At 49.7% G+C, this 17866-nt stretch overlaps 2 protein-coding genes across 2 annotated transcripts in view; one reads left to right on the forward strand and one right to left on the reverse strand.

Annotated features, from left to right (window-relative positions):
• LOC119708856 (ankyrin repeat domain-containing protein 16-like) overlaps positions 1-17866 on the forward strand; it is a 116331-nt gene that overhangs the window by 39809 nt on the left and 58656 nt on the right. The window lies entirely within an intron of this gene.
• Positions 1-17866, reverse strand: part of LOC119707933 — a 38840-nt gene that overhangs the window by 9096 nt on the left and 11878 nt on the right. The window contains exons 4-17 of the mRNA XM_038153596.1: positions 17626-17698; positions 16101-16192; positions 14954-15046; positions 13367-13926; positions 12469-12488; positions 11411-11531; positions 9625-9725; positions 9408-9511; positions 7887-7959; positions 7122-7196; positions 5380-5745; positions 4477-4626; positions 2872-3718; positions 831-1371 (exon numbers count right to left, since the gene is read on the reverse strand). Of these exons, the coding sequence (XP_038009524.1) occupies positions 831-1371; positions 2872-3718; positions 4477-4626; positions 5380-5745; positions 7122-7196; positions 7887-7959; positions 9408-9511; positions 9625-9725; positions 11411-11531; positions 12469-12488; positions 13367-13926; positions 14954-15046; positions 16101-16192; positions 17626-17698 (3216 nt within the window). The remainder of the gene's footprint in view (positions 1-830; positions 1372-2871; positions 3719-4476; positions 4627-5379; positions 5746-7121; positions 7197-7886; positions 7960-9407; positions 9512-9624; positions 9726-11410; positions 11532-12468; positions 12489-13366; positions 13927-14953; positions 15047-16100; positions 16193-17625; positions 17699-17866) is intronic.

A 17866-nucleotide genomic window follows, 5' to 3' on the forward strand; every position in this document is an offset into this window, starting at 1 on the left:
TCCTGCTCCTCTAAAAGGAACAACCTGTTTTTTTCAGAGGAAACTCCTGCTCTTCTAAGAGGAAAATCCTGCTCCTCTTAGAGGGAAATGCTGCTCCTCTGGAGGAAATTCCTGCTCTTTTAAGAGATGAAAATCCTTCTCTCCTAAGAGGAAAATCCTGCTCTTACAGGAGGAAAAACCTGCTCCTCTTAGAGAAAAATACTGCTCTTCTAGAGGAAATTCCTGCTCTTTTAAGAGATGAAAATCCTCCTCCCATAAAGAGGAAAACCCTGCTCTTACAGGAGGAAAATTCTCCTCTTCTAAGAGGAAAATCCTGCTCCTCTCGAAAGAAATTTCTGCTCTTTTAAGAGATGAAAATTCTCCTCCCCTAAGAGGAAAACCCTGCTCTTACAGGAGGAAATTCCTGCTCTTTTAAGAGATGAAAATTCTCTTCCTCTAAGAGGAAAACCCTGCTCTTACAGGAGGAAAATCCTTCTCCCCTAAGAGGAAAATTCTGCTTCCCAAAGAGGAAACTCCTGCTCTTTTAAGAGGAAAATCCTGCTCCTCTTAGAGAAAAATTCTGCTCCTCTAGAGGAAAATGCTGCTCCTCTGAAGGAAATTCCTGCTCTTTTAAGAGATGAAAATCCTACTCTTCTAAGAGGAAAACCCTGCTCCTACAGGAGGAAAATCCTGCTCTTCTAAGAGGAAAATTCTGCTTCCCTAAGAGGAAGCTCCTGCTCTTTTAAGAGGAAAATCCTGCTCCTCTGGAGGAACATCCTGTTCTTCTCGGAGGAAACTCCTGCTCTTTTAAGAGGGAGACATTCCTTGGAGCCCCCCGAGGCCGCACTCACCGCGGTGACGCTGGAGACGTGGCGCGCGCTCTCCTCGGGAACGCCCTCCGGCTCCCCGCCGGCCACATCCAGCTTTTCCCTGGAATGATCCTGCAGGGAAAGGCTCTCGGGACAGCTGGTGGAGGAAGGCTCCTCCTCCTCCTCCCCGCAGGGCAGCTCCCCCGAGGAGGAGGACACGGTGCTGTCCACAGCTCCGGCAGCTCCGTCCGCGTCCGTCTGGGAGTCGGCGGGGCTCTTCTCGGGCTGGGGAGCGCCCTGGGAAGGGGTGCTGGGATCCAGGGAGCTGCTGGGAGTCTGGTCAGGATCCGAGCCGGAGTCTGCAGGACACGTCTCGAAGCCAAAGCAGTCCTGGCTGTCGTCGCTGAGCTCCAGGAAGCCACCGGAGCTGTTGATGGAGACGAATTTCCTGGGATTGCTGTGCTCCACCACCTTCCTGGAGCTGCTCAGGAGCTTGCTGGGCTTCCTGTAGAACAGAGCCACCCACATGTGCAGGATCAGCTTCATCCCTTCCACATCGTCGGGAAGATCGGGATCCCAGGGCCTGGGAAGGGAAGCAAAGAGAGTCTGAACCATCCTCATCCTCACCTGCTTTGCTCCAGGGAATTCATCCCTGGAGTTCATCCCTGAGTTCATTCCTGGGAATCCATCCCTGGAGTTCATCCCTGGGAATCCATCCCTGGAGTTCATCCCTGAAATTCATCCCTGGAGTTCACCCCTGGGAATCCATCCCTGGGAATCAATCCCTGGGAATCCATCCCTGGGAATCCATCTCTGAAGTTCATCCCTGAAATTCATCCCTGGAGTTCATCCCTGAAGTTCATCCCTGGAGTTCACCCCTGGAGTTCACCCCTGGGAATCCATCCCTGGGAATCCATCCCTGGGAATCCATCTCTGAAGTTCATCCCTGAAATTCATCCCTGGAGTTCATCCCTGAAGTTCATCCCTGGAGTTCATCCCTGAAATTCATCCCTGGAGTTCATCCCTGGAGTTCATCCCTGGAGTTCACCCCTGGGAATCCATCCCTGGGAATCCATCCCTGGGAATCCATCTCTGAAGTTCATCCCTGAAATTCATCCCTGGAGTTCATCCCTGAAATTCATCCCTGGAGTTCAACCCCTGAAATTCATCCCTGGCTCCCTTCAGGGCTCAGCCCCAAGGCAGAGGGGCACACGCTGCTTGAAGCAGATTCCAGCTTCTTGTAGGAAAAATAAAACCGGAGGAAACCTGAGCTCCAGAGGAGGGATGGAGGAGCTGGCTCGTGGCTTTAGGTACCGATTCTGGCTGCAGAGCCACGGGAGTTGCAGAACCATGGAATGGTTGGGTGGGAAGGGATCTCAAAGATCACCCAGTGCCACCCCTGCCATGGCAGGGACACCTGCCAGTGTCCCAGGCTGCTCCAGCCCCAGTGTCCAGCCTGGCCTGGGGCACTGCAGGGATGCAGGGGCAGCCCCAGCTGCTCTGGCAATTCCAGCCCAGCCAGGAATTCCTCATTGCCAAGATCCCATCCATGGCTGCCCTCTGGCACTGGCAGCCATTCCCTGTGTGCTGTCCCTGCAGGCCTTGTCCCCAGTCCCTCTGCAGCGACCCTGGAGCCCCTGCAGGCCCTGCAATGTGCTGGAAGCTCTCCCTGGAGCCTTCCCTTCTCCAGGGGAACATTCCCAGCTCTCCCAGCCTGGCTCCAGCCCTGGAGCAGCTCCATGGATTCCTCTGGGCTCTCTCCAGCAGCTCCAGGTGCTGCTGCTGTGTCCCCAGGGCTGGGGCAGCTCTGCAGGTGGGGTCTCACCTGGGAGGGCCAGAATTCCCCAATTCCCCCTTTTCCTGCTGCCCACACCGTGGATCACCCCAGCATGGGGCGGAATTCCAGGTCCAGCACACGGGGCTGGGTCACATCCACGTTGCCCCTCACCACCACCCCCAAACCCTCCTTTCCAAGAAAACCACACCAACACAGGGACCAAAATCCAGGATTCTGGCAAACGAAGGGCTGAAAGCACAGAAACCCCATTCCCAAACTCCTCCAGCCATCCCCAGGCTGACTTACCCATGCAGGGCACGGATGACGGTTTTCTCCAGGGAATCATTGGTGTACCTGCTGTCCAGGTGGAAGAGATACTCCTCTTCCCAACGGCACGTGACCTTCATGGAATTCCCGCAGAGATTCACCGTGTGGCTCTTGGAGAAATCCTCCTTTTTCCTGGGACACCTCTGGCTCCGGGCGGGCTCGGCGCTGCTCTGCTGGTGCCGGAACGGCAGCACCTTCCCAACCAAGGGAGCTCCTGGAGCGCTCCTGGGGCCGGCAGCGGGATTCCCTTTGGGATCTGGGGGTGCTTTGGGATCCTCGGGCATGGGGGAGGCGTAGGAGTGCTCGGCTGAGATGATGGAGTGCGCGTTCAACTCGGAGGCTTGCGGAGCTTGGCGGGGAGGAAACACCTGGAATACGGCGGGGACGGGAACCCCGCCGCTCCTGCCGAAAATTCCAGAGGTTTTTTCCCTGGGAGGAGAGGCCGGCTGGCTGGAATCTGTTTTTTCGGGAAGCGGCTGGGTCAGGGACACCTTGCTGGAGGTGGGTTTTTTGCCCTGCTTGTCTGCCCTGTGGTATTTGTGGTCGGAAGCCACGCGCTGGGATTTGGGGTCGGAAGGGCTCTGCTGCTCCCAGGAATCCCCAGATTCCACGGGGACGGTCCCAGAATCTTTGGGAATAAAGGCAGGAATGCAGGAGCCCAGGGCCAGGTCAGCCAGCAGGTTCAGGGCGTGGGAGTCGCTGTTGTCCCCTGGCAGGGCAAAGGCAACGCTGGGACTTGCCACGGGATGAACATTCCCTGGGATTTCTGCTCCGGGGGGTTGGGATGAGGCTTCGCTCGGGAGCTCCGGGAGCGGCTCCTTTGGCTCTGGGGGAACAGGGAAAAAAACCAATTTGTAAAGGGAAAAAATCAATTTAAAAAGGGAAAAGTCAACTTAAAAAGGGAAAAAAAAAAATCCAGTTTTGGATTGGGGTTTTTTTACAGCCAAACTAAACTCGGGTTTTTTTGGGATTTTTTGGGGTTTAACAGGAGCCATCCCATGGGAGAGATGCTGGATGCACTCTGGGAGCTCCAAAGGCAGTGAGGGAATGTTGGATTGTGGAATGCTGGAAGGGAATTTCAGATCATCCTATTCCAACCCCATGGCTCATCCCCTTATTGAGAGAGATGAAAAATTGAGGTTTTCTTACAGCCAAACTTGTTTTTTTGGGATTTTTTTGGGATTTAGCAGGAGCCATCCCATGGGAGAGATGCTGGATGCACTCTGGGAGCTCCAAAGGCAGTAAGGGAATGTTGGATCAAGGAATGCTGGAAGGGAATTTAAGGATCACCCCATTGCAACCCCGTGGCTCATCCCATTATCCCAGTGGCCTTGGACACTTCCAGGGATCCAGGAGGATTCTCTGGGAATTCCATCCCAGGATTTCTCCCCAATATTTGACATTTTCCCCGTTTCAATCCAAAGCTATTTGTTTCATCCCTGCCATTGGATGGCTCAGCTTTTAAAGGATTTTTTTCCCAAGGGAATTTTTTCTCACCACTCTCTTCCTGCTGCTTCTCTGGAGCTTTTGCTGCTCCTTTTTCCACGTTTTTCTGCATTTTGCTTTTCCCTGGCTTTGTGGCACTCTCAGTGACAGGAACCTTCTTCGAGTCCAGGTTTTCCAGGGTTTTTGGCCTCTTTGCCTCCACAGCAGGACCATTGGGAGCTGAACTTTCCTCCTCAGCACTTTCACACTGCGGTTTGTGGACAATTTCTGCAGCCAGGACCTCTGCACCTGGGGCAGGGAAAAGGAGGGGTTGATTTTAATTTGGGAATTCTTCGGGTTAAAAAATCATTGGGAAAAGAGAGAGATGGGGGGAAGGGGTATTGGTGATTTTACTTCTCGTTATCCTGATTTAATTGGGACTATAATTAATTTGTTCTCAATTAAATGAGGATAATGAGAAGTAAGATCTCACCTGGAAGCAAAGGAAGGGAGCTGGAAGCACCCAATTTCAGGCAGCTTCCCTGGGATAATTCCTGAAGTTTGGATGCTGCAGGCACTCGGATGGTTCCTGGATGGTTCCCAGTGAGCCCTGAGCATCCCAGCAGGATGGAAGGAGGAAACCAATCCCATTTTTCCAGCACTCACCTCTTTTCCTTCCGTGTGGCAACTGCAAATTGGCCAGTTTCAGCATGGGCTCGTTGGAAGTGCCCGTGGATCCCGGTTTTTTGGGACAGGAGGAAGCGACGTTGGTTTTTTTCTTGGCTGCTTCCCTGCTCCTGCTGTTGTTCTCCCCAGGCTGTGTTTGTGCCTTGAGGGGTGACACATTTTTCCCAAGGATCCTGCTGGATTTCCTCCTGATCTCCCGGCCCCAGGGCTTGGTGGGAGAGGTGACACTTTTAGGGAATCTCTCCGGAGCGGGAGCGGGAAGCTCTCTCTTATCCCGCGTTATTCCCGCTGCTCTGGTGGAAGGAGCGGGGTTTGGGGGCGCTGAGGAAGAGGAGGAATTCCCAGGATCGGCTCCCACATTCCTGCCAGCCCCACTGAGACACTGCAGGGCCGCTGAGATTCCCAGGGTGAAGCTGCTGGGGTCGGAGAGGTAACGCCGCAGCTGGGCCAGGGATCGCTCCGAGAGCTCCTGGGAAGGGTGAGCATCCCCATCCCGGCACGGGGAGGGGACAGCAGCCACGGGAACGTCCCCGCTCTGGCCAGGGCTGGCCTGAGAGGTTTCCTGGAGTTTTGCATATTCCTGGAGGTGCTCCTGGATGCAGGGGCTGCCCGTGGCATTCCAGGAGGAGCTGGCTGCTTTCCGTAAGGCGTAGCGGAGTCCCGGCAGAACGGAGGCGATTTTTAGGGAGATGGCACTCCTGGCACTGCCCTCCTTCCTATGCTGTGGGTCCTGCTGTTCCTCTGCCAAAGGAAACCCAAAATGGTTTTTAATCCAGTTAGGAAAAGAGTGAATTCATTGAATCATTCCCACAGTGCAGGGAAACACTGGAGGGAAGGGGGAAAAGGGGAAGGAGAGAGGGGAAAGGAAAGGAAAAGGAAAATGAAAAGGGAAAAAAGGAAACATTGAAGTTAAAAAGTTCCAAAAATTATCCCGCAAAAAGCTCAGCCCTGGGGAAATGGCCAAATGCTTTGGATGGATCCCACCAAACATCCCAACCTGCTCCACGTGGATCCCACCAAACATCCCAAACCTGCTCCAGATGGATCCCACCAAACATCCCAAACCTGCTCCAGATGGATCCCACCAAACATCCCAAACTGCTCTGCAGATGGATCCCACCAAACATCCCAAACCTGCTCCACGTGGATCCCACCAAACATCCCAAACTGCTCTGCAGATGGATCCCACCAAACATCCCAAACATCCCAAACCTGCTCCACGTGGATCCCACCAAACATCCCAAATGTGCTCCACGTGGATCCCACCAAACATCCCAAACCTGATCCTGCTCCCAATGGATCCCACCAAACATCCCAAACCTGCTCCACGTGGATCCCACCAAACATCCCAAACTGCTCTGCAGATGGATCCCACCAAACATCCCAAACCTGCTCCACATGGATCCCACCAAACATCCCAAACCTGCTCCAGATGGATCCCACCAAACATCCCAAACATCCCAAACCTGCTCCAGATGGATCCCATCAAACATCCAAACCTGCTCCAGATGGATCCCACCAAACATCCCAAACCTGCTCCACGTGGATCCCACCAAACATCCCAAACCTGCTCCACGTGGATCCCACCAAACATCCCACCCTGCTCCCAATGGATCCCACCAAACATCCCAAACTGCTCTGCAGATGGATCCTACCAAACATCCCAAACTGCTCTGCAGATGGATCCCACCAAACATCCCAAACATCCCAAACCTGCTCCAGATGGATCCCACCAAACATCCCAAACCTGCTCCACATGGATCCCACCAAACATCCCAAACCTGCTCCAGATGGATCCCACCAAACATCCCAAACCTGCTCCACATGGATCCCACCAAACATCCCAAACCTGCTCCAGAGGGATCCCACCAAACATCCCTGACCTTCTCCAGGTGGATCCCACCAAACATCCCAACCCGCTCCAGGTGGATCCCACCAAACATCCCAAACTGCTCTGCAGATGGATCCTACCAAACATCCCAAACGTGCTCCAGGTGGATCCCACCAAACATCCCAACCCTGGAGCAGGGAATTCAGCCCTTGGAGAGCAAAGGGCCCTCCGAGCCAGGCCTGCAGCCCGGAGCAGAGCCCGGGGCAGCAGGGGAGGCTCCTCCTACCTCGGGGGCTCAGGGCCCGGGGGGAGCTGAACAGGAACAGGGCCAGCAGGCTGACGGGCTCCTTGGGCTCCAGGCCTGCCAACAACAGGGCTGGGTCACAAGCCAGGCTTAGGGTGAGGAACCAGGCTTAGTTTAAGAAACAAGGTTTAGTTTAAAACAACAGGTTTACTTCGAGAAACCAGGTTTGGGTTCAGAAACCACATAGAGTCTGAAAAACGAGGTTTGGGTTCAGAAACCTGGCTTTTTTTTGAGAAACCAGGTTAAATGTGAGAAACCAGGTTTAGTTTGAGAAACCAGGTTTAGTTTAAGAAACAAGGTTTAGTTTAAAACAACAGGTTTACTTCGAGAAACCAGGTTTGGGTTCAGAAACCACGTAGAGACTGAAAAACGAGGTTTGGGTTCAGAAACCTGGCTCTTTTTTGAGAAACCAGGTTTAGTTTAGGAAACCAGGTTTAGTTTAAAACAACAGGTTTACTTTCAGAAACCAGGTTTGGGTTCAGAAACCTGGCTTTTTTTTGAGAAACCAGGTTTAGTGTGAGAAACCAGGTTTGGGTCAAGAAACTGGGATTTGGTTAAGAAACCACTTTCAGTTTGAGAAACCAAGTTTTGGTTAAGGAACCAGGTGTAGTTTGAAAAATCAGGTTTGGGTTAAGAAACCAGGTTTGGATTAAAAAAACAGGTTCAATTTGAGAAACCAGGTTTAGTTTAGGCTCCTAAACGTCCAAAACCCAGCAGGAATTAAGCCCAGCCCCAGCCCGGCCTTACCATCCTCCCGTGCCAAGGCTGAGGACGTGAGCAGGATGAGAACTCCCTGGTCCTGTAAATATTTGATGATCGCCTGCAACAAACAGAGAGAAAAATCCAACTCTGCTCCTTGCCTGCCTCCTGTGCCAGCTGGGAGCAAAAATATCCCTTGCTCAGGCCTAAAATTCCTTAAAATAAAGAAATGTCCTTATCAAGCTGGCTGGAATTAATGAGGATTAATAATCCATCCCTGCCAGGAACTGCAGCCCAAAGGGAAAGGTTTTCCCAGCATCCTGAGAAACACAAAATTCCAGCATCCTGAAAAAAAGTCAAAATTCTAGGATCCTGGAAAAGACAAAATTCCAGCATCCCGAGAAAACCACAACATTCCAGCATGCTGGGAAAACACCAAATTCCAGCATGCTGGGAAAACACCAAATTCCAGCAGCCTGGGAAAACACCAAATTCCGGCAGCCTGAAAAAAGTCAAAATTCTAGGATCCTGGAAAAGACAAAATTCCAGCATCCCGGGAAAACCACAACATTCCAGCATCCTGAGAAAACACCAAATTCCAGCATGCTGGGAAACACAAAATTCCAGCAGCCTGGGAAAACACCAAAACACCAAATTCCAGCATCCTGGGAAAACACCAAATTCCAGCAGCCTGGGAAACACCAAAACACCAAATTCCAGCATCCTGGAAAATACAAAATTCCAGCAGCCTGGGAAACACAAAATTCCAGCATCCTGGGAAAGCACAACATTCCAGTAGCCTGGAAAACACCAAACTCCAGTACCCTGGGAAAACACCAAAACACCAAATTCCAGCAGCCTGGAAAAGACAAAATTCCAGCAGCCTGGAAAAGACAAAATTCCAGCCACCACCTGGCTGGAGCTCAGCTGGATTTTGGCAGCATCAACGAATCTTTGGAAATAAAAAAAATTGGCTGTGAGGATTTGTGAGCCTTAACCCCCTCAGACAGCTCCTGCCTCCAGCCAAAACCGCTGCAATTCCCAAATTCCTGCCTCTCCTGATCATTCCTCCTCGTTTTCATGGCTGTGCCATCCTGCATTGATGATTGGGATTGCTCTGAGGGGTTTTCCACCCTGCTGGGGCTTCCAGGCCAGGACCTGCCTGCTGCTGGGCTTGGAAATGAAGATTCCAGCCAAGATTCCAGCTCAGAGCCAGGGGAGGGTGGATGATCCCAGCTCTGGATTTCCAGCCCTGGCTTTGCAGGAAGAGCAAAACCCAATCCCAGCAGGAGGGGACAGCTGTGGGTTTATCCTGGGACACCAGGCTCAAGTGTGCTGGAAAAAACAGAATATAAAAATATATCCCAAGGAAAAAGCTTCAGAAGTAATTCCCAGCTCGTGGTGTTCATCTTCAGGTGATAAACACACACACAAAAAAAAAAGTCTGAGAGCAACAAAGCAGGAAAATGGCATTTAAATCAGGGAAATTCATTCCATTCTGCATTAGTTGTGGACAATGACACCAAAAATGTCATTTAAAGGCCACGTTCTTCCCAGAAAAACACTCACCAAGTCCTTCTCCTTCAGGTTTTCCACCAGCTGATCCATTTTGGATTGATCCTTATTGGATATTTCCACCTCGTAGAGACTGGAGTAAACACCCTGAAAGCAGACTGGGGGAAAAGAGAGGATCTGGGCTTGGGATGGTGATTTCCACGGATTCTGTCCCGGCAGGATGGAGGTGGCATTGGTGGGAGCACTGGAAATTGGGATAGTTCACACCCACCTTCATTCCTAGTGTAATTTTTTTTCCCAAATGCAGCTTCTGGCAGTTTTTTCTTCAAGTCAGACAATCCCATGACGTGTTTGATGTCCAGGCTGGGAGGTCTGTGGGGATAAAGCACAAAAAATTCAGGATTAAGGAGAGCTGGGAGTTCTGTGGAGGCAAAAAAAGCTCTGGAAAAGGTGCAGCTTGGTCAGGATCCCATGTGCAAATCCCAAAAACCCTCAAATCACAGATCCTGGGATGGTTAAAGCCAGGTTTGGAGCAATCTGATTTAGTGGGAGGTGTCAGAACTGAATTCGCTTAAAGGATTTTATGCCCTCACCCAGCTGTGACCCTACAGCACATTCCTGACTGCCCCAACATTCCAGCAGCGAAGGGATGAGGTGGGAAAAGACTAAAACGGGTTCAGTTTGAGAAACCAGGTTTGGGTCAAGGAACCAGGTTTGGGTGAAGGAACCAGGTTTGGGTGAAGGAAAGAACCAGGTTTGGGTGAAGGAAAGAACCAGGTTTGGGTTAAGGAAAGAACCAGGTTTGGGTTAAGGAACCAGGTTTGGGTGAAGGAAAGAACCAGGTTTGGGTGAAGGAAAGAACCAGGTTTGGGTGAAGGAAAGAACCAGGTTTGGGTTAAAGAACCAGGTTTAGTTATGAAACCAGGTTTGGGTGAAGGAACCAGGTTTAGGTCAAGGAAAGAACCAGGTTTGGGTGAAGGAAAGAACCAGGTTTGGATTATGAAACCAGGTTTGGGTTCAGGAACCAGGCCTAGTTTGAGAAACCAGGATTTGGTTAAGGAACCAGGATTTGGTTAAGGAACCAGGATTTGGTTAAGGAACAAGGTTCAGTTTGAGAAAGCAGGTTTTGGTTAAGGAACCAGGCTCAGTGTGTGACCCCAGGCTAGGCTCAGGTACATAAGCCTAGCTCAGGTACATGAGCCTGGCTCAGCACGCTAAGACCAGCCCAGCCCAGCCCCACTCCCAGCTGGGCAGGTGCTGCCTGTGCTCTGCTAAGCCCAGCTCAGGGTGTTAAGCCCAGCCCCACTCACAGCTGGGCAGGCTGCCCGTGCTGTGCTGAGCCTGGCTCACTGTGCTAAGCCCGGCTCAGGGCACTAAGCCCAGCCCAGCCCCACTCCCAGCTGGGCAGGCACGCTGCCCGTGCTGTGCTGAGCCTGGCTCACTGTGCTAAGCCCGGCTCAGGGCACTAAGCCCAGCCCCACTCACAGCTGGGCGGGCACGCTGCCCGCGCTGTGCTGAGCCTGGCTCACTGCGCTAAGCCCAGCTCAGGGCACTAAGCCCAGCCCCACTCACAGCTGGGCGGGCACGCTGCCCGTGCTGTGCTAAGCCCGGCTCAGGGTGTTAAGCCCAGCCCCACTCACAGCTGGGCGGGCACGCTGCCCGCGCTGTGCTGAGCCTGGCTCACTGTGCTAAGCCCGGCTCAGGGCACTAAGCCCAGCCCCACTCACAGCTGGGCGGGCACGCTGCCCGCGCTGTGCTGAGCCTGGCTCACTGCGCTAAGCCCGGCTCAGGGCACTAAGCCCAGCCCAGCCCCACTCACAGCTGGGCAGGCTGCCCACGCTGTGCTGAGCCTGGCTCACTGTGCTAAGCCCGGCTCAGGGCACTAAGCCCAGCCCCACTCCCAGCTGGGTGGGCACGCTGCCCACGCTGTGCTAAGCCCGGCTCAGGGCGTTAAGCCCAGCCCCACTCACAGCTGGGCGGGCACGCTGCCCGCGCTGTGCTGAGCCTGGATCACTGTGCTAAGCCCGGCTCAGGGCACTAAGCCCAGCCCCACTCACAGCTGGGCGGGCACGCTGCCCGCGCTGTGCTGGCTCCTCAGGCCGATGGTGCACAGGCGCCGGCCCCCGATGCACAGCTGGCCCCGCCACGGGCACGGCGCCGCCGGCAGCGACCGCGGCTCTGCGCAGGAACAGGACAGGAGAGAGGAGAGAGCGGTGCGTGGGGAAACCCAAAAACCACAAACCCACAGCCAAAACCCAAACCCACAACCACAAACCCAAAAACCCGAAACACAAAAACTACAAAGCCAAAAACCACAAACCCAACCCAAAAAATCACAACTCCAAACCCAAAATCCACAACCACAAGCCAAAAACCCCAAACCTAAAATCCACAACCAAAAAACCATCACCCCAAACTCAAAAGCTACAGCCTCAAACCCAAAAACCCCAAACCCAAAAACCCCAAACCCAAAAAACACAAACCTAAGCAGAAAAATCACAACCCCAAACCAAAAATCCACAACCCCAAAAATGACCACCCCAAACCCAAAAGGTACAGCCTCAAACCCAAGTAACTCCAAACCCAAAAACCCCAGACCCCAAGCCCTAAAACCCAAACCCAAAAACCCCAAAACAAAAAAACCCCACAAACCAACCCAAAAAATCACAACTCCAAACCCAAAAATCACAACTCCAAACCCAAAATCCACAACAACAACCCAAAAACCCCAAACCTGAAATCCACAACCACAAAAACCACAATCCCAAAAACCACAACCTCAAACCCAAACACCCCAAACCAAAACAATCACAACCCAAACAACCAAAACCCAAACAACCAAAACCCCAAAAATCTCAACCCCAAAAACCCCAACTCCAAAAACCCCAAACCTAAAACCAACAACCACAACCCCAAAAGCCCCAATCCCAAAAACCACAACCTCAAACCTAAAGACCCCAAACCCAAACACCAGAAACCCAAACAACCACAACCCCAAAAACCCCAACTCCAAAAACCCCAACCCCAAAAACCCCAACCCCAAAAACCCCAACCCCAAAAACCCCAAACCCCAAAAACCCCAAACCCCAAAAACCCCAAACCCAGCAGCTCTTACCTTGGTGGTTCCGCTCTGCTCTGGAGAGAGATCAATAAAAAAAGAAAATATTCAGAGATGGGAAAAGGAATAAAAGGGATTTTAGAGATGGGAAAAGGAATAAAAAGGAATATTTAGAGATGGGAAAAGGAATAAAAGAAATTTTAGAGATGGGAAAAGAGGGAAGCAAAGGGGTTTAGAGATAGGAAAAGCAAAAAAGGGAATATTTAGATATGGGAAAAGGATAAGAGGAATATTTAGAGATGGAAAATGAATAAAAGGAAAAAATTCAGAGATGGAAAAAGGAATAAAAGGAATTTTGGAGATGGGAAAAGAGGGAAGAAAAGGGATTTCAGAGATGGGAAAAGGAATAAAAGGGATTTTAGAGATGGGAAAAGGAATAAAAGGGATTTTAGAGATGGGAAAAGGAATAAAAGGGATTTTAGAGATTGGAAAAGAAAAAAAAGGAATTTTAGATAGGAAAAAAAAATAAAATGAATTTTAGAAATGGGAAAATGATTAAAAGGAACATTAGAGATGGAAAAGAAACAAAAGGGAATATTTAGAAATGGGAAAAGGAATAAAAAGGGATATTTAGAGATGGGAAAAGGAATAAAAAGGAATATTTAGAGATGGGAAAAGGAATAAAAAGGGATACTTAGAGATGGGAAAAGGAATAAAAAGGGAATATTTAGAGATGGGAAAAGGACAAAAGGGAATATTTAGAGATGGGAAAGGATAAAAGGGGATATTTAGAGATGGGAAAAGGAATAAAAAGGAATATTTACAGATGGAAAAAGGATAAAAGGCACATTAGAGATGGGAAAAGGAACGAAAGGCAAATATTCAGAGGTGGGAAAAGGAACAAAAGGAATTTCAGGGATGGAAGGGGAAGAGAAGGGCTTTGCTGGCTCCTTACGGGTGCTGCGGGGCCGGCGCCGGCATCTCCCGGGGCGGGCGGTACTGGCAGGCCAGCAGCACGTACGGACACACCTGGCGCGGCCGCTCGGCAGCTCCCGCCCCGCTGACCTCGTACACGTAGTACTGGGAAAGACAGGGAACACCCGTGGGATACCGGGGATAATCCATGGGGAACGGGGAATTCACCCCGCTGACCTCGTACACGTAGTACTGGGAAAGACAGGGAACACCCGTGGGATACCGGGGATAATCCACGGGGAACGGGGAATTCACCCCGCTGACCTCGTACACGTAGTACTGGGAAAGACAGGGAACACCCGTGGGATACTGGGGATAATCCATGGGGAACGGGGAATTCACCCCGCTGACCTCGTACACGTAGTACTGGGAAAGACAGGGAACACCCGTGGGATACTGGGGATAATCCACGGGGAACGGGGAATTCACCCCGCTGACCTCGTACACGTAGTACTGGGAAAGACAGGGAACACCCGTGGGATACTGGGGATAATCCACGGGGAACGGGGAATTCACCCCGCTGACCTCGTACACGTAGTACTGGGAAAGACAGGGAACACCCGTGGGATACTGGGGATAATCCATGGGGAATGGGGATGATCCATGGGGAATGGGGATGATCCATGGAGAACGGGAATAATCCATGGGGAACGGGGAAACATCCATGTGGAATGGGGATCATCCATGAGGAATGGGGATCATCCATGGGATACTGGGGATAAACCATGGGGAATGGGGATGATCCATGGGGAATGGGGATGATCCATGGAGAACGGGAATAATCCATGGGGAACGGGGAAACATCCATGTGGAATGGGGATCATCCATGAGGAATGGGGATCATCCATGGGATACTGGGGATAAACCATGGGGAATGGGGATGATCCATGGGGAATGGGGATGATCCATGGGGAACGGGAATAATCCATGGGGAACGGGGAAACATCCATGTGGAATGGGGATCATCCATGAGGAATGGGGATCATCCATGGGATACTGGGGATAAACCATGGGATACTGGGGATAATCCAGGGGAATGGGGAATAATCCATAAAATACTGGGACTAATCCATGGGGAATGGAAATAATCCACGGGGAATAGGAATAATCCATGGGGAATGGGGAATAATCCATGGGGAATGGGAATAATACATGAGATACTGGGACTAATCCATGGGGAATGGGAATAACCCATGGGGAATGGGAATAATCCACGGGGAACAGGGAATAATCCGTGGGATACTGGGAATTCACCCTGCTCGCCTCGTATTCATAGTACTGGGGAAACACAGGGAATTCATGGGAAACTGGGAATAATCCTTGGGAACTAACAGGGGATCATCCATGGGATACCGGGAATAATCCATGGGGAACGGGGAATTCATGGGAAACACAGGGAATTCATCCATGGGAAACAGGGAATAATTGACAGGAAACACAGGGAAATAATCCATGGGAAACTGGGAAAAACCAGGGAATCATGGAATGTGGGACTGGGAGAAAGGGAAATCCATGGAATGGGGGAGCGGGAGAAGGGCAATCCCTGGCAAAGGGCCGTGGGGGGTACCTGGCTGCTCCCGCTGGACACGTGGCAGTCGTAGCCGGGCGAGGGGCAGGTGCAGCTGCTGGGGGAGCTCTCAGGGATGGCTCTGACCTTGCCCTGCAGCAAAAACACATCCCAGGCACGGAAATCCATGGAATCATTCCCAAAAAATCCATCCCAAGGATGGGAATCCATGGAATCAATCCCAAAAATCCATCCCAAGGATGGAAATCCATGGAATCAATCCCGAAAATCCATCCCAAGCATGGAAATCCATGGAATCATTCCCGAAAATCCATCCCATGCATGGAAATCCATGGAATCATTCCTGAAAATCTATCCCAGGCATGGAAATCCACGGAATCAATCCCAAAAATCCATCCCAGTGATGGAAATCCATGGAATCGTTCCCAAAAATCCATCCCAAGGATGGAAATCCATGGAATCGTTCCCAAAAATCCATCCCAAGGATGGAAATCCATGGAATCATTCCCAAAAATCCATCCCAAGGATGGAAATCCGTGGAATTCTTCCCAAAAATCCATCCAAAAGATGGAAATCCATGGAATCACTCCTCCCAAAAATCCATTTTAAGGATGGAAATCTAAGGAATTATTATCAAAAATCCATCCCAAGGATGAAAACCCAAGGAATTAATCCCCAAGATCGATCCAAAGCACAAAAATCCACAGAATTTTTCCCAGCAATCCATCCACACAGCAGGAGGGAAAAAAAACCCCAACAAACTTCCCAAAATTCCTGAAATTCCAAGGAAAACTTGGATTCTGGAGTTTGATTTTCCATCCCATCAGAATTATGGGCAGCAAAATCTCAAAGTTCCAATTTCAAAGAGAAATTTCCAATGTCAGCCTTTGGGTTTGGAATCAGCAGGAAGGGGGAAAAAATGCTCAAATTCCCCAAAATTCCTGAAATTCCAAGGGAAAATTGGAGTTTGATTTTTCGTCCCACCAGAATGATGGGCAGCATAAAAAAAAAAAGAGAAAAAGAGAAATAAAAAGAGAAATTTCCAGTGTGAAGAGTTCGGGTTTGGAATCAGCTCGAGAGAGAAGGAAGGGAAAAAAATCCTTAAACTTCCCAAAATTCCTGAAATTCCAAGGAAAATTTGGATTCTGGAGTTTGCTTTCTAGGCAATAAAAGATTTGGGGTTTACCTTGATGAGTTTACAGATGACAATAAATCCTGATTTGCCGTGGTGCCAAGGGCTGGGGTGGAGGAAGTCGGAATATTTGGAAATATAAACCCCTGGAAAACAAAAAAAATAGGGAATTAATTGTTATCAGGGAAAGATATTCCCAAAAGAACTCTGTAAAGAGCCAGCAAAAGGGGGGAATTTTGGAATATTCCCAGAAAAATCAGTTATTGGGTGATAAAGGGTGTTAATATTCCCAGAAAATGGGAAATGTGGGCAGAAAATCAGAAATATTCCCCCAAAAATGAGTATTCCCAGGAAATGGGAAATATTCCATGAAAATTAGAATTATTCCCAAAAAATGAGAAAAATTCCAAGAAAATGGGAAATATTCCAAGAGAAATGAGAAATGTTCCCAAAAAATGAGAGATATTCAAAAAAAAAAGAGGAGTATTCCAAGAAAATCAGTTCTTGGGTGATAAAGGTTGTTAATATTCCCAGGAAATTAGAAATATTCCAAGAAAAATGAGAAATATTGCCAGCAAACCAGATTTTGGGTGATAAAGGCAGTTCATATTCCCAGAAAATGAAGAGCTGAAGGAATGCTGCCATCCCCTGGGAAAAATCCCATCCTCACCTGGCTGAAAGAGCAGAAAAAAGGGAATTTTCCAGGGATTTTTACAGCAAAACCCAGGAATTTCAACCTCTTCCCTTGGCTTTTGAAGGAGTTTTATTCCCAGAGTGGGAATTTTAAAAGAGTTTAATTCCCAAAGTGGGAATTTGGAAGGAATTTGAAGGAATTTCATTCCCAAAATGGGAATTTGGAAGGAATTTTATTCCCAAAAAAGGGAATTTGGAAGGAGTTTCTATTTCCAGAGTGGGAATTTGAAGGAATTTCATTCCCAAAATGGGAATTTGGAAGGAATTTGAAGGAGTTTAATTGCCAAAATAGGAATTTGGAAATAATTTGGAAGGAATTTCATTCCCAGAACTAAATTGGAAGGAGTTTGGAAGGAATTTCATTCCCGAAATGGGAATTTGGAAGGAATTTTATTCCCAAAGTGGGAATTTGGAAGGAATTTGAAGGAGTTTCATTCCCGGAGTAGGAATTTGGAAGGAATTTCATTCCCAAAGTGGGAATTTGGAAGGAATTTCATTATCAGAGTGGGAATTTGGAAGGAGCTTTGAAGAAGTTTTGTTCCCGAAATGAGAATTTGGAAGGAATTTCATTCCCAGAATAAGAATTTGGAAGGAATTTGAAGGAGTTTCATTCCCAGAGTGGGAATTTGGAAGGAATTTGAAGGAGTTTCACTCCCAGAGAGGGAATTTGAAAGGAATTTGAAGGAGTTTCACTCTTAGAGTGGGAATTTGGATGGATTTTGAAGGAGTTTCATTCCCAGAACAAGAATTTGGAAGGAATTTGAAGGAGTTTCATTCCAAGAGTAGGAATTTGGAAGGAATTCCATTCCCAGAATAGGAATTTGGAAGGAATTTGAAGGAGTTTCACTCCCAGAGAGGGAATTTGCTGCTCCAGGTGGGATTTTACCTTTGGCAGGGTCCCCCAGGGTGGAGATGTTGCTGCTGTTGACGCGGAGCCCGCTCTGACACACCCGCTGCGCCTGCAGGGCAACAGGAAAATTCCTCTCTTCCCACCTTTTTTCCAGGATTAACCTCCAGGAAATGAGAAATATTCCCAGGAAAGGGGTTATTGGGTGATAAAGGGTGTTAATATTCCCAGGAAATCGGAAATATTCCCAGGAAATGAGAAATGATGAATATTCCCAGGA

This window comes from Motacilla alba, chromosome 1A, assembly GCF_015832195.1.
Source record: "Motacilla alba alba isolate MOTALB_02 chromosome 1A, Motacilla_alba_V1.0_pri, whole genome shotgun sequence".
Taxonomy (NCBI): domain Eukaryota; kingdom Metazoa; phylum Chordata; class Aves; order Passeriformes; family Motacillidae; genus Motacilla; species Motacilla alba.